General features: G+C 30.9%; 2 protein-coding genes across 2 annotated transcripts; both read left to right on the top strand.

Annotated features, from left to right (window-relative positions):
• Window positions 1–3,542: 3,542 nt before the first annotated feature.
• Window positions 3,543–11,887, top strand: LOC110638488 (diacylglycerol kinase 5). The gene is made up of 13 exons (XM_021789069.2): window positions 3,543–3,862; window positions 3,946–4,162; window positions 4,250–4,372; window positions 4,495–4,623; window positions 5,086–5,171; window positions 6,080–6,203; window positions 6,660–6,708; window positions 8,718–8,800; window positions 9,820–9,887; window positions 10,255–10,329; window positions 10,729–10,816; window positions 10,982–11,098; window positions 11,403–11,887. Exons 1-13 carry the CDS (start codon window positions 3,780–3,782, stop codon window positions 11,733–11,735), a joined length of 1,575 nt encoding a protein of 524 aa, XP_021644761.2. The 5' UTR covers window positions 3,543–3,779; the 3' UTR covers window positions 11,736–11,887.
• Window positions 11,888–13,733: 1,846 nt separating this feature from the next.
• LOC131179236 (uncharacterized) lies at window positions 13,734–14,394 on the top strand. The gene has a single exon (XM_058145430.1). It carries the CDS (start codon window positions 14,069–14,071, stop codon window positions 14,324–14,326), a length of 258 nt encoding a protein of 85 aa, XP_058001413.1. The 5' UTR covers window positions 13,734–14,068; the 3' UTR covers window positions 14,327–14,394.
• The last annotated feature ends 4,827 nt before the right edge of the window (window positions 14,395–19,221 follow it).

Here is a 19,221-nt window from a genome sequence, read left to right on the forward strand (position 1 = left end):
AGCCACAGAATATAAATATTTTAATTTAACTTATCAAGACCAAAGTCGTTCAATTAAAATTAATCAAAATTCTGTTATACTTTGAAATGAGTATATTAATATGTTATATAAAATAATAAGACAACTTAAAAAAAATTTGATATTATATGACTACACAAATGAAATAGGTGATGTAAATATATAATAAAATATTTAAATTTTAACTTATAACACAAAATTTTTTATTTTTAATTTTAAGTAATTGACAATAATAAAAAAAATTTTATATTACTTAAATTAAAAAAATAAATTATGTTACTTAAATTTTATATTACTTAAATTTTGTGTTATAAGTTAAATTTTGAATATTTTATTATTATATATTACTAAATTAAAATACCATTTATATAATATATCCGACTATATAATATAGTCTCATCTAAAGCATTCGCCAACACATTAAAAAAAATTAGCGTCAATATCTTTTACATAAAAAGGTTAATTCACGTCTTATTTGTAGAAATATATATCTGTCACTAAAAATAAAATTAAATAATTAAATTTATGAAAAATCAATTTAGACAAATATATAATTTATTTGTTGCCGAAATATTCTAACAATTCAGTCACTAATGCTAGCTTTGTCTCAACAGTGTACACAAATTTGGTAGACTACCTAAAACATTATCAAATTCTGTAATTATACGATGATGTGTGCAGTAGTTTCAGGAACTATATGTATATGCATGGAGAAATCAATTTATCATTCATTTTTTAGGGTTTATGTTAATATATAAAGTCTACAGATGATCAGAGCATGTGTGGTCCTAAAATTGTTCCAAATTATTCTGTATATTCAATGAGGTTTCCTTCTATATCCATTTTTTAATTGCTTATTCGTTGGCAGAAACTCTGAGATCATTTTTAATACAATTGGTTCTGCATGGCTCATATAATTGGCTTATTTTTTAAGTGATTTTTAAAATACAACATACATAGAATTTGATTGAATGTTTCTGTTGATAATTAATAAAACATATATAATTGAATATACTTCCAACCCATTTGTTTTTTTTTTTTTTTATTTGCTAATATATTTTTGCGTTACAATGAAGAAAGGGCACCTGGATTTCAAGAAGTTTCCACAGATAGCAACCTTCAATGATGTAATGGAATTGACGAATTGTATAATATTAAAGCTTGCAGCTTCATATGGGGACACCATGCCATCGTTAAAGTTAGGATAATAATCCTTAAAATCATTCTTCATATACAAAGCAAATTTACTTTCTATCATTCCAAGTGAAAAGGGGAGAGAGAAAGATGGAATGGAATCAGTAGTGCCCATTTGTTATTGGTGCATGGTAGTCGCTTTGTTGGGCTATCAGTGGCAAAGAACGAGAAAGTATACAAATTATGAATCCATTAATTGAACAAGTGACCCATCTGGTCCAACTGTTGGATCAAGGCCCAAATCATATCTGATAACTTTGAGATGAGATTACCTAATCCATAACCCATTTCCACCATGCAAGAGCCACGTCAGTGTCAATGGACAGCTCAAGACATAATTATTAATGGAAAAAGGGTTAAATATGCCTATTGCAGGCTCAAATAAGGCCGGCTGCGGTGTTAAATCTGACTTGATCTGGCTTTTGTGAGGGAAAGATGGTACTCAAAGGAGTTCACTAGCGACCATCGTAAATGACTAACCCAAGGCTATAAAAACTGATATGCCTTGTAATTAATGCGTTTTCAACCACCGTTTCTTTTAATATATGCTACGGTTGATCAGATTTGGTAGTTCAAGTCCCGCGGCGGCTGGTAAGCTTTGATGCTTTGAAGGTTTCGTTAGCTGTGTGCTTTATTGCTTTTTGTTGTGTCTTGCAGCTCTTAGCTATTGCTTAGCTCCTTTCAAGGCTGTCCGGAAAACGCTGCTTGGAGGCGTTCTTTGTGACTGTGGCTCTGAGTGCTGAAGGTGGGTGGTAGTAGCTGTGCCTATGGGTGATTTATGAGTTTGATTTGGCTTGATGTAAAGGCCAGGTTTGAACCTTTGATTTCGCGCATTTGATTCTGATGTATATGCCCAATGGACTTTATTAATGCAATAAAGTGCACATTTGAAAAAAAAAATTCATATAAGTCAATTTTATGTTTTTGTTCAAATTAACTCTTAAACTTTTCATAAAAGTTCAAATTAGTCTGATTTTAATAAAATATTTTCTTTTAGTGATAAAATGTTTTTTTTTATTTTAAAATTTTAAAATTATGTATTATTTTAATTAAAATAAAATTTAAAAAATTCAAGTACCTATAGTGACGTGTGTCTTGATAGATAATCTCCAACGCTCTAAAGAAACCCCATTTGCATTGTTACAATCCTTAGGATAATTTTCAATAATTTTTCCTAAACTTATATGATTATAATATTGTAACCCTTCAACTTTAAAATATAATATAAAATCAATCAATTTTTAAATTTTTCATAATAAAATTCTTTTGACTTCTAATTAATAATTTTTCAATTAGACACTAATATAAATAGTTTTAGTGTGATATTTAGTCAATATTTCTCTCTCCTCTCTTATACAAAGTGTAAAATTATTCTCTCTACACATTAAAAATTATTTCCTCTATAGAAAGAAAAATGTTTCAATTTACACATGACTAAAGAGATAAAAGAGAAATGCTGATTAAGCACCACATTGAAAGATGATCCAAAATTAAAGAAATTTTACTATATAAAATTTAAAAATTGAGAGAATTAATATTATATTTTTAAATTAAAAAATTATGATATTATAACTATATAAATTCAGGATAATTATTAAAATATTTATACTAATCTACAGCATCCTCTTCAGTTCATTAGAAGGGAAAGGACAACAAATTTAATTTGTGAATCTATCATAGAAATTTTGTAAAGCCTCTAAGACATCCTAACACCCCAATTGCTATGAACGGCCTACTAAAGAGACATTGAAAAACAGGCCAGTGCTGGTTACGTTATTGCAGAAAATATTCTTTCAAGGATATTAATGTCAAAACGATTATAGACAAGCTCAGTTTGATCGTGAAATTTTATAAAAATAATAAGTATTTATATTTTTTAAAAATTAAAAGAAAATGAATATATATATATATATATATATATATATATATATATATATATATAAAGGAAATTAGCAACGCAATTGTGCAACCGATTTTTAGCGGGAAGCTGCTGACCTGAACTCGTGTTCGCGCCGGTTTAAGCTTTTCCTACATTCCCTTCACGGTCTCATGCAGGTTCGAACACGCGCAAACAAATAGGAAGCGACCACGTTATTTCTAATGCATTAGTGGCCATCATCTAGTGCAAACTATCTTATATTTTCCTAGTTACCCCAATAATCATCCACCATTGGGCAGACCCAAGAACTTCTTCGATTAAACGCGTCAGTCCACCATAAAACCATGATCTCACCTGCAGCAAATAACTTAAAACTGACAACTACACATTATCGTGTCCGTTGGGGGACAACAGCTAAAAGGAATGCCAAGCTTTCTTTGGAAAGCGGTGCTTCGTAGCCTCCGCCTCTGTTGAAAATTAAAATGGTATAACTGTTCATATCATATTATATTGCTTTCCCACGTTCACCTTCATCTTTATTTATGTTTTAATAATCAACAAAAGCGCGTCCTTCTTCAAACAACGCTTTGAATCAAGGAAGAATCTTTATATATTTCGCTTCCTGTGCATGCTAGTATCGCCATTTTTCTAGGAATATTTGTTATTCGTTAGTTGATTGATTCTCAGAATGGACTTTCGTAATAGCTTTTCGCCTCGTTCTGGGAGATTGAAAGATCTTAAGGATTCCTTTCGTCATCTCGTGTCTAGGAGGTCAGATATTATTTCCTCAATGCTAATTGCTGATTTTACAGATATTTTGGTTGATGGGTTTTCGTTTTCTGCAAATTCTGCAGTCATGATGCAGCCACGGCTGGTGTAAAATCTGAGAGTGTATTGAAGGACTTCTATATTCCAGATTACATTCTTGTGGCTGGATCAGAGCCAGAGGTATACAATGAGGAATTTCATTCGCCTTCGTGCCCTGTCATTGTGTTTATCAACTCAAAAAGTGGAGGCCAGCTCGGAGGGGAACTTCTTGTTACGTATCGCTCCCTTCTTAACCAAAACCAGGTGAATCTATTATGTTTCAACGAATTAATTGCGGATAGTGTACCCTTTTACTTGTTTTCTAATGTGGATTTATTTTTTTTTTTTTAGGTTATTGATTTGGGAGAAAAGGCTCCTGATAAGGTCCTCCATCAAATTTATGCCACTCTGCAAACTCTCAAGAACAATGGTGATGAATTGGCTACTGAAATTGAGAAGCGACTAAGAATTATCGTGAGTTAACTAGTTATATGACTAATTTTCATAATTAGTTTTTTTTCCCATTTTTATATTTTCTGTTCCGTTTACCCACTTTTACACAGATATCTTTCTCTGATACATACTCAGATCATTAGGTTGCAGGTGGAGATGGTACAGCTGGTTGGCTCCTCGGTGTAGTTTGCGATCTCAAACTGCCTCAACCTCCACCAATTGCTACAGTGCCTTTGGGAACCGGAAATAACCTCCCATTTTCATTTGGTTGGGTATGATTTGCTGATCTCGGCTTGTGTTTAACTATTACCATATCCACTTATGATAGTTTCCATTGTTTTATGTTATTGTCCTAAGTTAGCCTGGCCATTTTTGCCAGTAATGTGTAGATCATGGATTACTTCTAGTTGCATTGAACACACACACATTTAGCATCCTTATTTTAATATTAAAAATGTAGCATAGAATGAAAATCATTTTAATGTCGATAGTAATTCCCTGATAAAAACTCCTGTATGCTGCTTGCAGCTTAGTTTCTTTATTTGGGCAATGTAACTAACACAACTCTGGAACCAAATTTCCTCTTAATGCACTTCTGGTTCCTTGAAGTTGTTAGTTCCATTAACTAAATCAACTGTGGACAAATAATAGCGTCTGAATCTTGAAGTTCAGTACCAGAGGTTATAGTTCAATTCTGAATTAGAATTTTGTATCATGATCTTATTGATTCACAGGGAAAGAAAAACCCAGGCACAGACAGTTTATCTGTGGAGTCATTCTTGGAACAAGTAAGGGCTGCCAAGGAAATGAAAATTGACAGGTAACAGAATAGTTATGTTCTAGATCTTTTCTTGTTACCTACATAAATACATACAATCACACAAGCATATCATGAGGCATAAGTGGACACTGAACTGCAGATGTGTCTGCCATCAGCCCTAGATGAAATCATGGCAATAACTGTTAATACACAAGTGAATTGGGAAAGTCCAAATACCATTGAAGTTTTCCTTGCTGACTTCATGGTAGGTAGCAAAACTATTCATAGACATGTATTGCCCCTATTTTCTTTTACCTTTCATGCCTCTCACCCTTTTTTTTGGCTTCTTTACTGACTGTGGAATGTCTTATTTCGTCTGGCAAGTGAATTCTGATAGAAGCCTGAAAAGCTAATTCATAATGGAAAATTAGTGAAAATCTTGTACTGGCCTGAACTTTGAGAAACTTTACCCGGAAGTAATAAGAGTAATGATAATAAGGCAAAAACTTTTGATAAATGGATTGACTCAGTTTATACAATTTAAAAGTCCTTTCTTTAGCTATTATGATGTTGCAAATTTCATTATGTTCATTAAATATTTGAAAATCAATTTTACACCTTCAAATTTCATCATATTTTTGTGTCCATGGTAGCCTATTTATTTAACTGGATTATATAATCTTGTTGAGTTTTTTTTTTTTTTTTTTGAAACAATAATCTTGTTGAGGTTAAGTCAAGTTTATAGGCTTAGAAAAAGTCCACGAGCAACTTCAGTCAAATTATAAATCTGGATTAATGACATTGAACCTATTGTCCTATGTCATTGGATTTTTATATAGTTCCATTTTTCTTCATTATGCTGACACGTTTCATTGCTGGGTTGTTTGTTCTCCTTGCCTTCAACCTATTTTCTGATTTTATTTTCATGTGGACTAAAAATTCTTTTTTCCCCTCCTTTTTCCAAACAGCTGGCATATTATCATGAGAATGAAATGCCCAAAAGAAGGTTCTTGTGATCCTGTTGCACCTCTTGAACTACCCCATTCTTTGCATGCATTCCATCGTGTCTCTGAATCAGATTCATTAAATATGGTAAGTCTTAATTTGCATTTTGTGGGCAGATGTATTTCCAAGTTATGCATGAATTTTGAGTTTTTGACTTCCAAAAGAAGAGGAAAATAATTCTTGATGTTCACTGCTCTAATGGTATCAACCATAAGGCCCAAATGAAAACAAATGTATTACTATATTGTGGATCTATGTGCCAGTTAACACCTGCAACTCATTGTTAGTGGAAGGAACAGAATCGGATAATTAAATGTCAATATCAGAACTCATACCATCCACTTCTATTACTTGTGATGACATATCATCCACTTTTGTTTCCCACGAGGCATTCTACATTGGTTGATTCCTATACCAGTTTTTAAATTTGCTGCACATGACACAAGGCTTCTTACTTTTGTTTGTTTTCCCTTCTGATGTTTGTTTTGCTTCACATGAGACGATGCTTTGCTTACTTGTAAATTTTCTTTTGGCTGTTGTCAGGAGGGTTACCACACTTTTCGTGGGGGCTTTTGGAACTATTTCAGTATGGGTAAGAAATTTATGCAAGTGTTTCATAGATTTCCATCTGCATGTAATGTAAATAATTGCCCACTCATCCTTGAGGCAAGTTGTGGGGTTGGGAGAAAGGGAAATTTGAAACTATCAAAGCATCTTGGAGTTTTTATTTGACCAAAAAAAGGAAAGATTTTTTATTTAATTAAAGCATTCAAAAATATTTTATCCAATGACATCATGTTGTCCTAGATAATTTAGGATGCAAGTGCAAATTGCTTCATTTTTTAACCCTATGAGGTCTTATATACAAACTTACTGGATTCAGTAATCCAACTTATATTAAAAAAAGAAAAAAAAAATACAGGCATCAATGAAATGATAAGCATGTGCTGAAATGATATTTGAGGAAAAGCTGTTATAGATAGCTAGCTCATGAACACTAAGTCCGCTAGTGATGGGTGGCAATAGCTAATAGTGGAATGGGAAACCTTATTTATGATTTAGAAGATCATGTCATAGAAATGATCACTTTATGCTTTGATATGTATACCATACTCAACTCAACTCAACTAAGCATTTATCCCAAAAATTTGGGGTCGGCTATATGGATTCGCTTTTTCCACTCTAAACGATTTTGGGTTAAATCCTCAGAAATGTGTAATGTTTCTAGGTCATGTTGTACTATTCTCTTCCAAGTCAATTTAGGTCTACCCCTTTTTTTCTTTCTATCATCTAACCTAATGTGCTCTACTTGTCTAACTGGAGCCTCCGTATGTCTAAGCTTCACATGACCAAACCACCTCAATCTCCCTTCTCTCAATTTATCCTCAATTGACACCACTCCTACCTTTTCTCTAATACTCTCATTACGGACTTTATCTAGTCTAGTATGGCCACTCATCCACCTTAACATTCTCATCTCTGCAACTCTTATCTTAGACGACTCCTTCCAAAGGCCCAACACTCACTACCATATAACATAGCCGGTCGTATGGCTGTACGGTAAAATTTTCTTTTCAACTTATTGGGAATCTTGCGATCACATAAAACACCCGTGGCACGTCTCCACTTCAACCATCCGGCTTTAATCCTATGACTAACATACTTCTCACATCCCCCATCCACTTGAAGGACTGAGCCGAGATATTTAAAGTGATAACTGTGGGACAGTACCACTCCATCCAAACTAACTCCTTCCCTATCACCAGTTTGGCCTTCACTGAACTTGCAATGCATGTATTCTGTCTTCGTTCTACTTAACTTAAAGCCCTTTGACTCTAGAGTACTTCTCCAAAGCTCTAGCTTTCTATTGATTCCTTCTCGCGTCTCATCTATCAAAACAATATCATCCGCAAACATCATGCACCAAGGAATACTCTCTTGTATATGTTTCGTTAATTCATCTAAAACTAATGTAAAAAGGTAAGAGCTTATAGCTGATCCTTGATGTAATCCAATTGAGATCGGAAAATCTCTTGTGTCCCCTCCCACTGTGCGCACAATAGTAGTTGCTCCTTCATACATATCTTTCAACACTTGTATGTACCAAATAGATACCCTCTTTTGTTCTAACACACTCCATAAGACATCTCTTGGAACACTATCATAGATGTATACCATACTTTATGAATTGCTAAGGATGTAGGGCAGCTTTGGACAGTACTACCTTTGTTAGATTTATGGTGGTAAGGCTTGAAATTACTAATTAGGAATTTTGAAATTCGCTAGAGGCTGGTTATTATAGTTTTCATGAGTAAAATAAAGAAGAAAGGCAAAGAAAGAACTAAGAATATTTAGCTAGGTAGCTCTCTCATGGACAACAAAGAGTTAATTAAGTTTTTGTATTTATAAATCAAAGTTTTTATCACAGTTATTTGTATGACTTATGGTGCTGAAAAAGAAAACGGAGAAATCAATATTATTTTCCAACACTAGCATTCTTCAGCAACAGGCAAAGGTTGACATTGATTCTTGCTTGTAGCAACTGGTATTGTTTTATTCTTCTTGCCAACTTTCTGGACTGATATGTTATATATTGTATAGGAATGGATGCTCAAGTATCATATGCCTTTCACTCTGAGAGGAAGCTACAGCCAGAGAAATTTAAAAACCAATTAGTAAACCAGGTATCATACCAAATGTTTAATATTATGCATTTTTGGTAGGCATGATTAGAACTTGACATGAGCTTTCCCTTTTTTTATCTTTGTTTTAGTTCTTTTTGCTGGTTCTGTTTGAAAATTGGTTTAGACATATTTAAAGAAGCTAAATGTTAATGATGACTTGAAGGATCCTCTTGCTAATTTTATTCAAGCCTCCACCCACATGCAAAAATAACATATTAGTACTCTTAACTCTTAAGCTGTTCACATTGAGCTAACATGACTATCCTTAATTCTCTTTCTTTTTGAGTAATCATTAAGAAGTATGATGGATGCTAAAGTAGCAATCATTGTAAAGAACACAGGATTGTAGTAATTGTTGTGATGTCGCAACAAATTTTTTGAGATGGATTGTTGTCAGATACCTCATGATGGACAAGTGGAGTTGGAGGAGATGGGGCAGTTAACTGGATTTTTAAAACTTGGTAGAATCAATAATCATTTTCGGAGGTGTTACTATCTAGAGGAGTGTGGTGGGAAAGGGGGGGGGGGGGGGGGGGGGTTGGTGGGGGGGGGGGGTTGGGTTGGGGGGGTTTGTGGTTGGTGTTTTTATAAATTTCCAATCTTTGGATTCATTTTATTTCGTCTTAGTTATACAATCGAGTCCTTTAGAAGTTGGTTTGGGAAATGAGAGGGGGAAAAACTATTGCCACAGTAACTAGTTAAACTTTTCATATTAAATATGTACATTTGTTGGTCCATCTTCAAAAAGTGACAATGAATGCAACATTTATTTGCATCCAATAGCCAACATTTCATGGCATAATTAGCACATGTAAATATTAGTTATGGTCCTTCCCTACCTTTCTCTTGGATCCATTATCAATTTTATTTTGCATAAATCTACTAATCTCAATTTTTTTTTACACTGTATGTGTATCTGATAATTTTCCTTGATTAAATCCCTGTCCAAATCATATTACTTATTGCTGGTTTTTTACTTTATTATTATTATTATTTTTTGTCTTTTCTTTTGGGATTAGAGTACTTATTTAAAGCTTGGATGTACTCAAGGATGGTTTTGTGCCTCTCTTCTTCATTCTTTTTCACGGTGAGTCTCTTGTTATTGTTGAAAGATTCTTCTACAAGCATATTGACTTTTGTCTTTTTCCACTATGTCTACTGTAGTTAATCGTATAGTTTCTAGGAAGCAGCTCTTGCTAATCCCAAAATTAGATGGATTTTTAATCTGGTGGTTTAGTATATACAATGCCGAACTTAGCTGAATCCCAAATAAATGGGGTCAGACATATGACTTGTCCCATTCCACTTTATCCAAGCTATAAGTTGGTACATGTTATCAGTTGAAAGAATTGGGTGCTTAGTTTTAAATTTTTGTTCATTTTTCCCAGTGTTCTTATTTACTGGCTTTGTGTTGGCTTGTCCATGTCTTTGAGAATGACTTGATATCTATGCAGGAACATAGCACAGCTTACAAGGGTTAAAGTCATGAAAAGCAAAGGCCAATGGGAGGACCTTAACATTCCTAGCAGGTGACATGTGTTGGTCTTTATGCAGTGCACTGTCTTTTCACCCGTCACCCTCTTCAGTTAGTAGTATTAATTGTGCAATTGAATGCTTTGATAAAGGAACTACACAGTTCTTATGCAACTTAATCAATTTCTGTGGTAGATAGGGAACAAGAACACTATTTATGTACTTTTGGAGAATTAAATGGGACATAACATTTTGGGAATGAGATGCTAAAAATGCACATTATCAAACTAATTGTCAACTATTGCCTTTTAAGTAGCTGGCTGAGCATAGTAATGGTTCATTCAGGGGTTTGATACTTTTCAATAACTTCAAATTTGAATTTGATTTCTTGTGTTAACTGCATTTTTCCATGATCAGTTGCATCATTTCTCTGATACTTTGTCTTTAATATACAGCATCAGGTCCATTGTTTGCCTCAACTTGCCCAGTTTTTCTGGTGGACTCAATCCTTGGGGAAAGCCCAATGGGAAGAAATTGCGTGATGTTAGCTCTCTCTCTCTCTCTCTCTCTCTCTCTCTCTCTACACACATTTATAACACAAATTTTGTGTGTGCATACACTTAATAAGATTGTTGTCTCCCATTCCCAATCAGATCACTTTTTAACAATACATTTTTCTGAATGACTAGATAAATCTTTCTTTTACAGCGGGACTTCACCCCTCCCTACGTAGATGATGGCCTTATTGAGGTTGTTGGTTTTAGGAATGCCTGGCATGGGCTTGTACTGCTTGCTCCGAGTGGACATGGGACTCGTCTTGCACAGGTATGAAATGAAAATTTTTTTTGCAGTTTTATAGTTTTTAAACACCCGCAGCTTAACCCTTTTTTTCCTTGTCCTTTTGAATCAGAGATTTTTGGGCTTAACATGGGTCCAAGGTGAAGGGAGTTTAGAATTTCTGTAGTACAAACATATCACAAATCTGTCCTGAACCAATTAGAGTTAAAATAAATCTGAAATTCTGAAACACATGTGCTGATGAGAAATTTTACTCATCATTTTAACAGCAACACTCTCTCATATCACATTTATGACAAGCTGACTTTTTTTCTCACTCTATCATATGTAGGCAAGTAGAATTCGTTTTGAGTTCTGTAAGGGTGCAGCTGTCCACACATTCATGAGAATTGATGGAGAACCTTGGAAACAACCACTCCCAGCTGATGATGATACAGTTGTTGTGGAAATTTCTTATCATAACCAAGTGACAATGCTGGCCACCACATCATGCCGATCCAGAAGTATACATGATCCAGCTTCACCTATCAATGGTAATGATGATGAAGAGGACAATACTGATGAAGAAGATGAATCTGCTGAAGATTGGGAAGAACGAAGGAAGTTTGGAGCGGCTGACACTTTCAAATTTCCAGATGAGTTTGATATATCTCAACTTAGTTGAGCTCTAAACATATTATCCTGTAGCGTATTGCTTTGGCTATAGTTGGTTATGTCTACTGTGGCCAGCAGAACTAATATTCATTTCCAATGTACAGCCCCGTATCCACCTCATTATTATGGTTTCAGTAAAAAATTTTGAGCAATTTTGCTACAGATTTTGTACCAGAACTCAATTAACCCTGCATGAGTGCATGGACTGTATGTTGAATTGATGCTTAAAGGACTGCATGAATAAGGCTAATAATTTGGATGCAAGTCCAAGCACAATAATTGAATAGCTGCCAATATGAGTTGCTAAGAAGTAAGAACTGCATTAAGTGGCCAGAAAGTAATGGCCAATCTTGATGTATGGGAAATGAAGATGTCAAGTGATGTGTCAGTCGGCTGTATTAATACCATTTGATATTAATCACGAGAGAGACAAGCCATCTGCACTGAGCTCATTTTGGAAAGTATGGAGATGAATCGGCTGTGTTACGGTTTATTACACCAAACTCAACGCAACTAAATTTCTACAAGAGGCTATTTCTGTGGGTTGCATCCGGCATGAAAGGGGAAAAAAAATCTCACTTGGTTAAATTTAGAAACTCAGTTTTAGGACATCCAAGCCCACGTTTTGGAAAAGCAGCATGTTTCATGCAAATGACATTTTCAAGGATGACCAAGCAGCAGATTTTAGTTTCATGTGTACAAAAATATCCTTCACCATTTCACATAATTTCATTTAAACCAATATATAAGACACTTCTTTTCATTTCCACGTCAATAAATTATTTTTTTAGAAATTCAATATAATATTAATTTCTAATAATTATATTATAAATATTTGTGAAAAATTTATTGGTGTTTATTAATATTTCACCGATTTAAAACTTTTAAATTTAAATACATTTTATTATGTAAATTGAATATAATTATTAAAAATCTAATAGGAATAAAATAAATGATTAATAGTCAGTAAGTTCAAATAATATGTTTACAGTTGCTGCCTTTTTTGGTCATTTTGTTCGTAACAAACAATTTTTTTTACCCAACAATAATTTTTTTATTTTATTATCAATAGATAAATTATTTTTTAGAATAGTAATTTTGTGATTAATACCTTTCAAGTAACGGTAGTAAAATTCAACAATAATGTTAAATAGGCTCTAAATTTTTAATTTGTAACAAATACATAAATTAAAAATAGACTTAGTGAAAAATAAGGCTTTGTTTGAATTGAAAGTGTGGACAAAAGAAGAAAAAAAAATTAGGAAAATAAAATGGGATAATTTTTTTTTTTTTAAAGATGAGAAAATAAAATAAAAAAAGGAAAGTAGAATAAATTATATTTTTTTTAAATTATTTTCTCCCTCATTTAAAGAAAAAATGAACAAAAAATAGAGAAAATTGTATCAAAAGAAAAAGAATAAAATATATATATTTTTGAAAAAGTATACAAAATTCTTATGACATGATTTAACATATAACGGATTATATTTTATTTTTTGTCAATTTAATATTGTGTGTTGTATGTAAAAAAATAGAGAAAATTGTATCCAAAGAAAAAGAATAAAAATTTTTTTTTTTTGAAAAAGTATACAAAATTCTTATGACAAGATTTAACATATAAGGGATTATATTTTATTTTTTTGTCAATTTGATATTGTGTGTTGAATTTGCTTAACAAACGTAGCATAAATTATAATTTTCTATTGAATAACACTAACATGGTAGATGTATTAGACATGATACTAATAAGAAATAATCGCTTTTTTATAAGAAAAGAGAAAAAAAAAAAAAGACTTTTTCTTTTATCATTTTCTCTTCAATTTAAAAAAAATAAATACATAAACAGAGAAAAGTATATCCAAATAAAAAGAATATATATAAATATATATATATTTTCCTTCCTTTCTTATCATGTATGCAGAATGTAAGAAACCCATTTTCTTTTTATATGACAAGGTGCTCAAACTTTAGAATAAGAACAAACAACAATTTGCAAATCCTACCCCACCATTCATCACCATTATTTTATCTCTTTGTTTATTTGGAGTTCGCTAATGTCTCTCTCTCTCTCTCTCAGCTGTCCCCATTCAATGATACTGGAAGCTTGTTTTAGAAATACCACTGCTTAAAACTATTGGCTTGCCTAAACTATTGGTGAAACCATCACTGCTTATTAATTTATTTCACTACCTTTTCCCTATATATATATATTGTATGAGAACTCTTCCCATATGCCACACCAGAACCGCAAGGCAAGATATCAGTCTCTTTTCCTAGCTACTAAACATTTCACATCAAACCAGTTTCAGTTCTCTGTTCCAGTCCATAGTTTACAAGATAAAAATGAGTTCTACAAGCAGAGCTTGGATGGTAGCAGCAAGTATAGGAGTAGTAGAGTCACTGAAAGATCAAGGGTTGTGCAGATGGAACTATGCACTGAGGTCACTTCAACAACATGCCAAGAACAATATCAGATCATATTCTCAGCAGCCTAAAAAATTGCTTTCTGCTGCTTCAAAGAAGCTGAGAGATGAGAAGTTGAAACAATCTGAGGAGTCTCTCAGAACAATTATGTATTTGAGCTGTTGGGGTCCTAATTGAATCCTCACACTTGTTAATGTAGTGCCAGTTTTGCATTGAATGTATATATAACTGCCTTTCATTATTTATATGTGTGTTCCTTCAGCCCTTTTATGTCTGCAATTTCAGTCTTGGATTGTTTGAGGATTCATGAAATTTCAAACATTTTTTTTCTTAAATTGCATTATAAGCTAACCACTCAAATCACTGGTTTTGAATTTTTTTTCTTTTCCCTCCCTACATGTGGTGGAAAGATCAAGATAAACTACAATTGCAACCTCTGATTTGTGCATACTATTGTTCTTTCCATGGTAATAAATTATTATTTCCTTTACTGAATGAACTGTTCAGGAACCATAAATATTTTAACTAATTCTATCTATCAAGGATAAACTTCATTTTAGTCAAATTTTCTTTAACCAAATTCCATCAGAATTCTAACAGAATTCTACATAAGTAGATTAAATTTCCAAAATCAAATATGTCATCCTCTTTAATTAATATTGCCCACTATTCATTATCATATCAGCTCTAATTTGAGCATCAAAGAATCTTAACTTTCAAAAAAAATACCTCGACAAATCTCGAATTCATTTATTCTCTGCTTCACAGGTCCATAATCATCGATAATTTTGATCGACCGCAACACTTTATAGCATACGATATGAAATTAAGCTTACAAAGTGGTCACAAGTTGCTCAACTTTCCAGGTAATTTAAGCCAAGAATTAAGGGACCCTCCAAATAAATTAATCAAATTAAATTAATTTTAGTTATTTAATATTTTGGATTTAATTTTGAGTTAATCAAGTCAACATATAATAGATTAATTTCAAATCAAAATCATACCAGTTATCAGGTTATTTCTTAAATCATTTAAATTTATATCATTTCGAATTAAATATAAATTTAAATAGATCTAAATTAAATTGCCAAGTCAAAATAAATTTAACATTTCTAATTAATAAAACCTTACTTAACTGCCTGAAAATTTTGAGGGGGGGGAGGAATTATTTTTTAAAATAATATTTCTATGTAATTCTTGCATAACCTTTGTTAAAACCTTTAATTTTTATATTGTGATACCTAAATTAATAATTCTATTTAATATTAAACATTTTTGTATATATTATCAAATTTACATTCACATTTCAAAATTTTCATCTGAATGCAATTTAAAGAAATAAAAGGGAAATCTTAAAACTTAAACCCTAATAAAATAAAGCCAAACTAAATATACGTAGTAGTTTAATCCAATGCTTAGACCATCCAAAGTATGTTTTCTAAATTATTTTTTGCCTTTATTTTAAATTTTTAGTTCTATTTATACAAAAACAACGTACGTCAGCTCTTATGCTCTTGTCTATATCTAATATCCCAATGATTCCCTCATGTGTATCATGCATGCTACAAGATAATTTTTTTGGATAAATACACTTTAGTATCATATTGTTTGTTTGCGTGCTTTTTTAATAAGAATCTAAGTGATTTTTTTTAACACTTAAGGATTATGTTATAACGTGGTTAGCATTCAAAGCCGAAATTGTTAAATGACATTAATGTATGCTAACGTGACAAGTCTTCTTGTTCTCTTAAACTGGCGTAGCAAATAGGCCCTATCTATTTTATTGTTTGTATAGTCTGCTCTCATTTTTCCCAACTTGATACTAAATGAATGATATAATTATATAGTCAAATAGGTGGGATCTATTTAAAAGTATAAGGAGACTTGTCACATCAATAAATATTGATACCATTTAATAATTATATTCTTAAATGCTAACATCACAATAATACATGCTCTTAAATAAAATAAAATAAAATAAATCGCAAACTCCTATTAATAAAATATGTAAACTACGTGATATTAAAGTATACTTATCCCTAATTCTTTTTATCTAGATCTAATTCATTATAAATTTAAGATACAAAATATACGATTAGATTCACTTATTAAATATATAAATCTCTTATAGTTTTATCTTAAATTCATAATGAACTGAATCTAGGCAAGAATTCCCAATGCATCCATGTATATATATACACTGTGTCCACATCCGGAAGCATAGAGCTAAAAACAAATTAAGCATAAGGTTTTGGCACATAAATAATTGGAGGCAGTTCCTAAACTATGGGTGATATTTCATATGCTATTTAATTAACCTTATACAAGAAATCCAGAAGTCCTACGCCTATATAAAGAGGGAATTAAGGACCATGGAACCTCTGTGCCTTTACACCATATATATTTCCTTTGGGCTGCCAGAAAAGCCACCACAGGCATAGCCTGGTGGTAGCTAGTTGCACAGTAGAAGAAAGAAATATGAGTGTAACAAGAGGAGCTTGGATTGTGGCAGCTAGTATTGGCACAGTAGAGGTAATGAAAGACCAAGGAATTTGCAGATGGAATTATGTTATGAGATCTCTACAACAACGTGCCAGGAACAATATAAGATCCTTGGCTCAGCCCAGGATTTTCTACTCTTCTTCTTATTCTTCTTTGTCATCCAACACGACTTATAAGATGGGAGATACTAAGAAGAAATTTGAGAAAATTATGCATTTGGGCTGTTGGGGTCCCAATACAGTAAGGTTTTAATGTGGTAGAATTTAGGTTTTCTCATCTGAGGAAAGAAGGAAAAATAAAATTAAAAAAAAAAATAAAGTGTTATATAATAATAGTGTTTATTTTCTATGAAAAATGAACTTTTATTCGGTATATTGTAATATACTTAATTAATTTTCCATGCATGGAAAATATGATTTGTTTTTTTATATAGTTATGTAAAAAATTAAAAATAATATGTGAAAAATAAGATGGTCATGTGGCATGCATTCATCACTAAAAAAAAATAATTATTTTCTAAATTTAAAATTACGAGACTTACAATTTTGAGAATAAAAGTTTACATGTACCGAAAATATCTTATAATTTGCTCCAAAAACAGTACTATCAATAAGAAAATTTGAGTTTTTGTTTTTAAAATTTAATTGGAGGAAATTTGTAATTGGCATGTATGGAGCTTGTAGGACTCTTCCATTCTTGGAAAGAAATATTTGTGGCTTTGGATTAATCGTACTTGAATATAGATAATAACGAAGTAAGGTCACCATTTTAGGGGGCCAAATATCATATATATTTATATTTATAATTTTTTTTATTCAAAAAATATGTGTAAATAATTTATTTCACAAATTTAGGACGGCTATGGTACATCTTAGCCCCCTAACCCTATCAGCAAACATGTAATGATGAAATCAACCCAAAAATTTTTTTTAAGATTATATCATAATTATATTTATGTGGATTACTGTTTCTCCTTAACTAGATTAATGTTGCCCTTATCTTAGCCTAAATTTTTCTTTTTTAATATATAAATTCAATTGTTTTTCATAATCTTAACTTGACCTATACTATTATTTAAATTCATAATTAAATAAAAATTTCAACCCATCAAAATAAATAAGCAATTAAAATAACAAATCATAATTACTAATATACTTATAATATATTCTTATAAACTTAATTAAAAGTTTAAGATCTCAAAGCTCAAGTTACATTTTTAAAATTGACAATTTCATTTATTAGGGGTTTTATTAAGCTTTGATATTTAGTATAGATGAATGGAGATTTTGATGAAAACTTTAATAAATTTTAATCACTTTTATTTTATTTTTATAATTATATGAATGTGTAAATTGTGAGTTCATAAAAGTTATTATTTATATAATTATGTGTATGTTTCAATTGTCAGCTAATAAAATTTTAAGTTAATAAAAGCAAAGAAGTTAACTTTTGTGAACAAAAATAAAATTACTAATATATATTTTATGAAAATAGTTTCTCAAAATTTAGAAATTATTATTTTAATTTTAATTTTAATAAAAAGTGATTACTCATTTTTAAGAAGAGTCAAAAAATTAAAATTTAAGATCCCCTATTAATATTAATTTTTAATTTCACTGTGAATATAAAATGTATGAGATTCATATATATATAGTTTAACAAAAATGATGGAAGATGATGTTGATGTCGCATAAGTTCAATATGGCAATGTAATGTAGTGCATCTCATTATTCATTTCAAGTGAATTCTCATTCAATAATTTGAATTAATTCATCAATTTGTTTATTGCTTATTTTACTAACTCTTAATTCACCTGTATTAAAGATAATATTAAAGATAATATTTCATTATTTTTTCAAAAAATATATTGATAATTGTACCGTTAATATAATCAAAATTGGAACAAAACTAAAAGATGATTGTGCATTCATAGTTAAAAATACTAGTTAATCATGATGCATATAAATTACTATTAATCTAAAATTATATTAATTAATGATTTTATTAGGGCAAAAGCATATGCTTCTCATTTGTCAATCAATTATCTCTTTCAAAGGGAACTAAGAGATAGTAATAGGTAGACAACTAATATTTTAAATACTTAAATTTATTTTAAACTCTACCAAAATTTATCTTAAAATATTTAAATCTGATTATTATTATTTGATTAATACTTAATTCATTTATTTTTATATATTTTAATTAATAATCTTTAGAAAAATATATTTTTTATTTATAATTTATATTTTAAAATTTAATAATTCAATAAAAATAGTTAAATTTTATTTATTTAAAATAATATATAAAGTTATATAAATATTATCATAAAAAATATATTTTATATTTAATTAATTATTTATGTAAATAAATTCAAATAATATAAAATTTAAACTCAATTTAAATTTAATATAAATATTATTTTTAAAATTTAAATTTAATTATATATTATCTGAATCTAATTTTATAAAATTTATCAAATCAGATGCCTAAAAGACACTTACCGGTTGTCATCTTAAGGAAGCCTAGCAAAAAAAATGAAGTATTCATAGCCAAGGCAAGGACAGTAATGT

Source organism: Hevea brasiliensis, chromosome 4, assembly GCF_030052815.1.
Source record: "Hevea brasiliensis isolate MT/VB/25A 57/8 chromosome 4, ASM3005281v1, whole genome shotgun sequence".
Taxonomy (NCBI): Eukaryota; Viridiplantae; Streptophyta; class Magnoliopsida; order Malpighiales; family Euphorbiaceae; genus Hevea; species Hevea brasiliensis.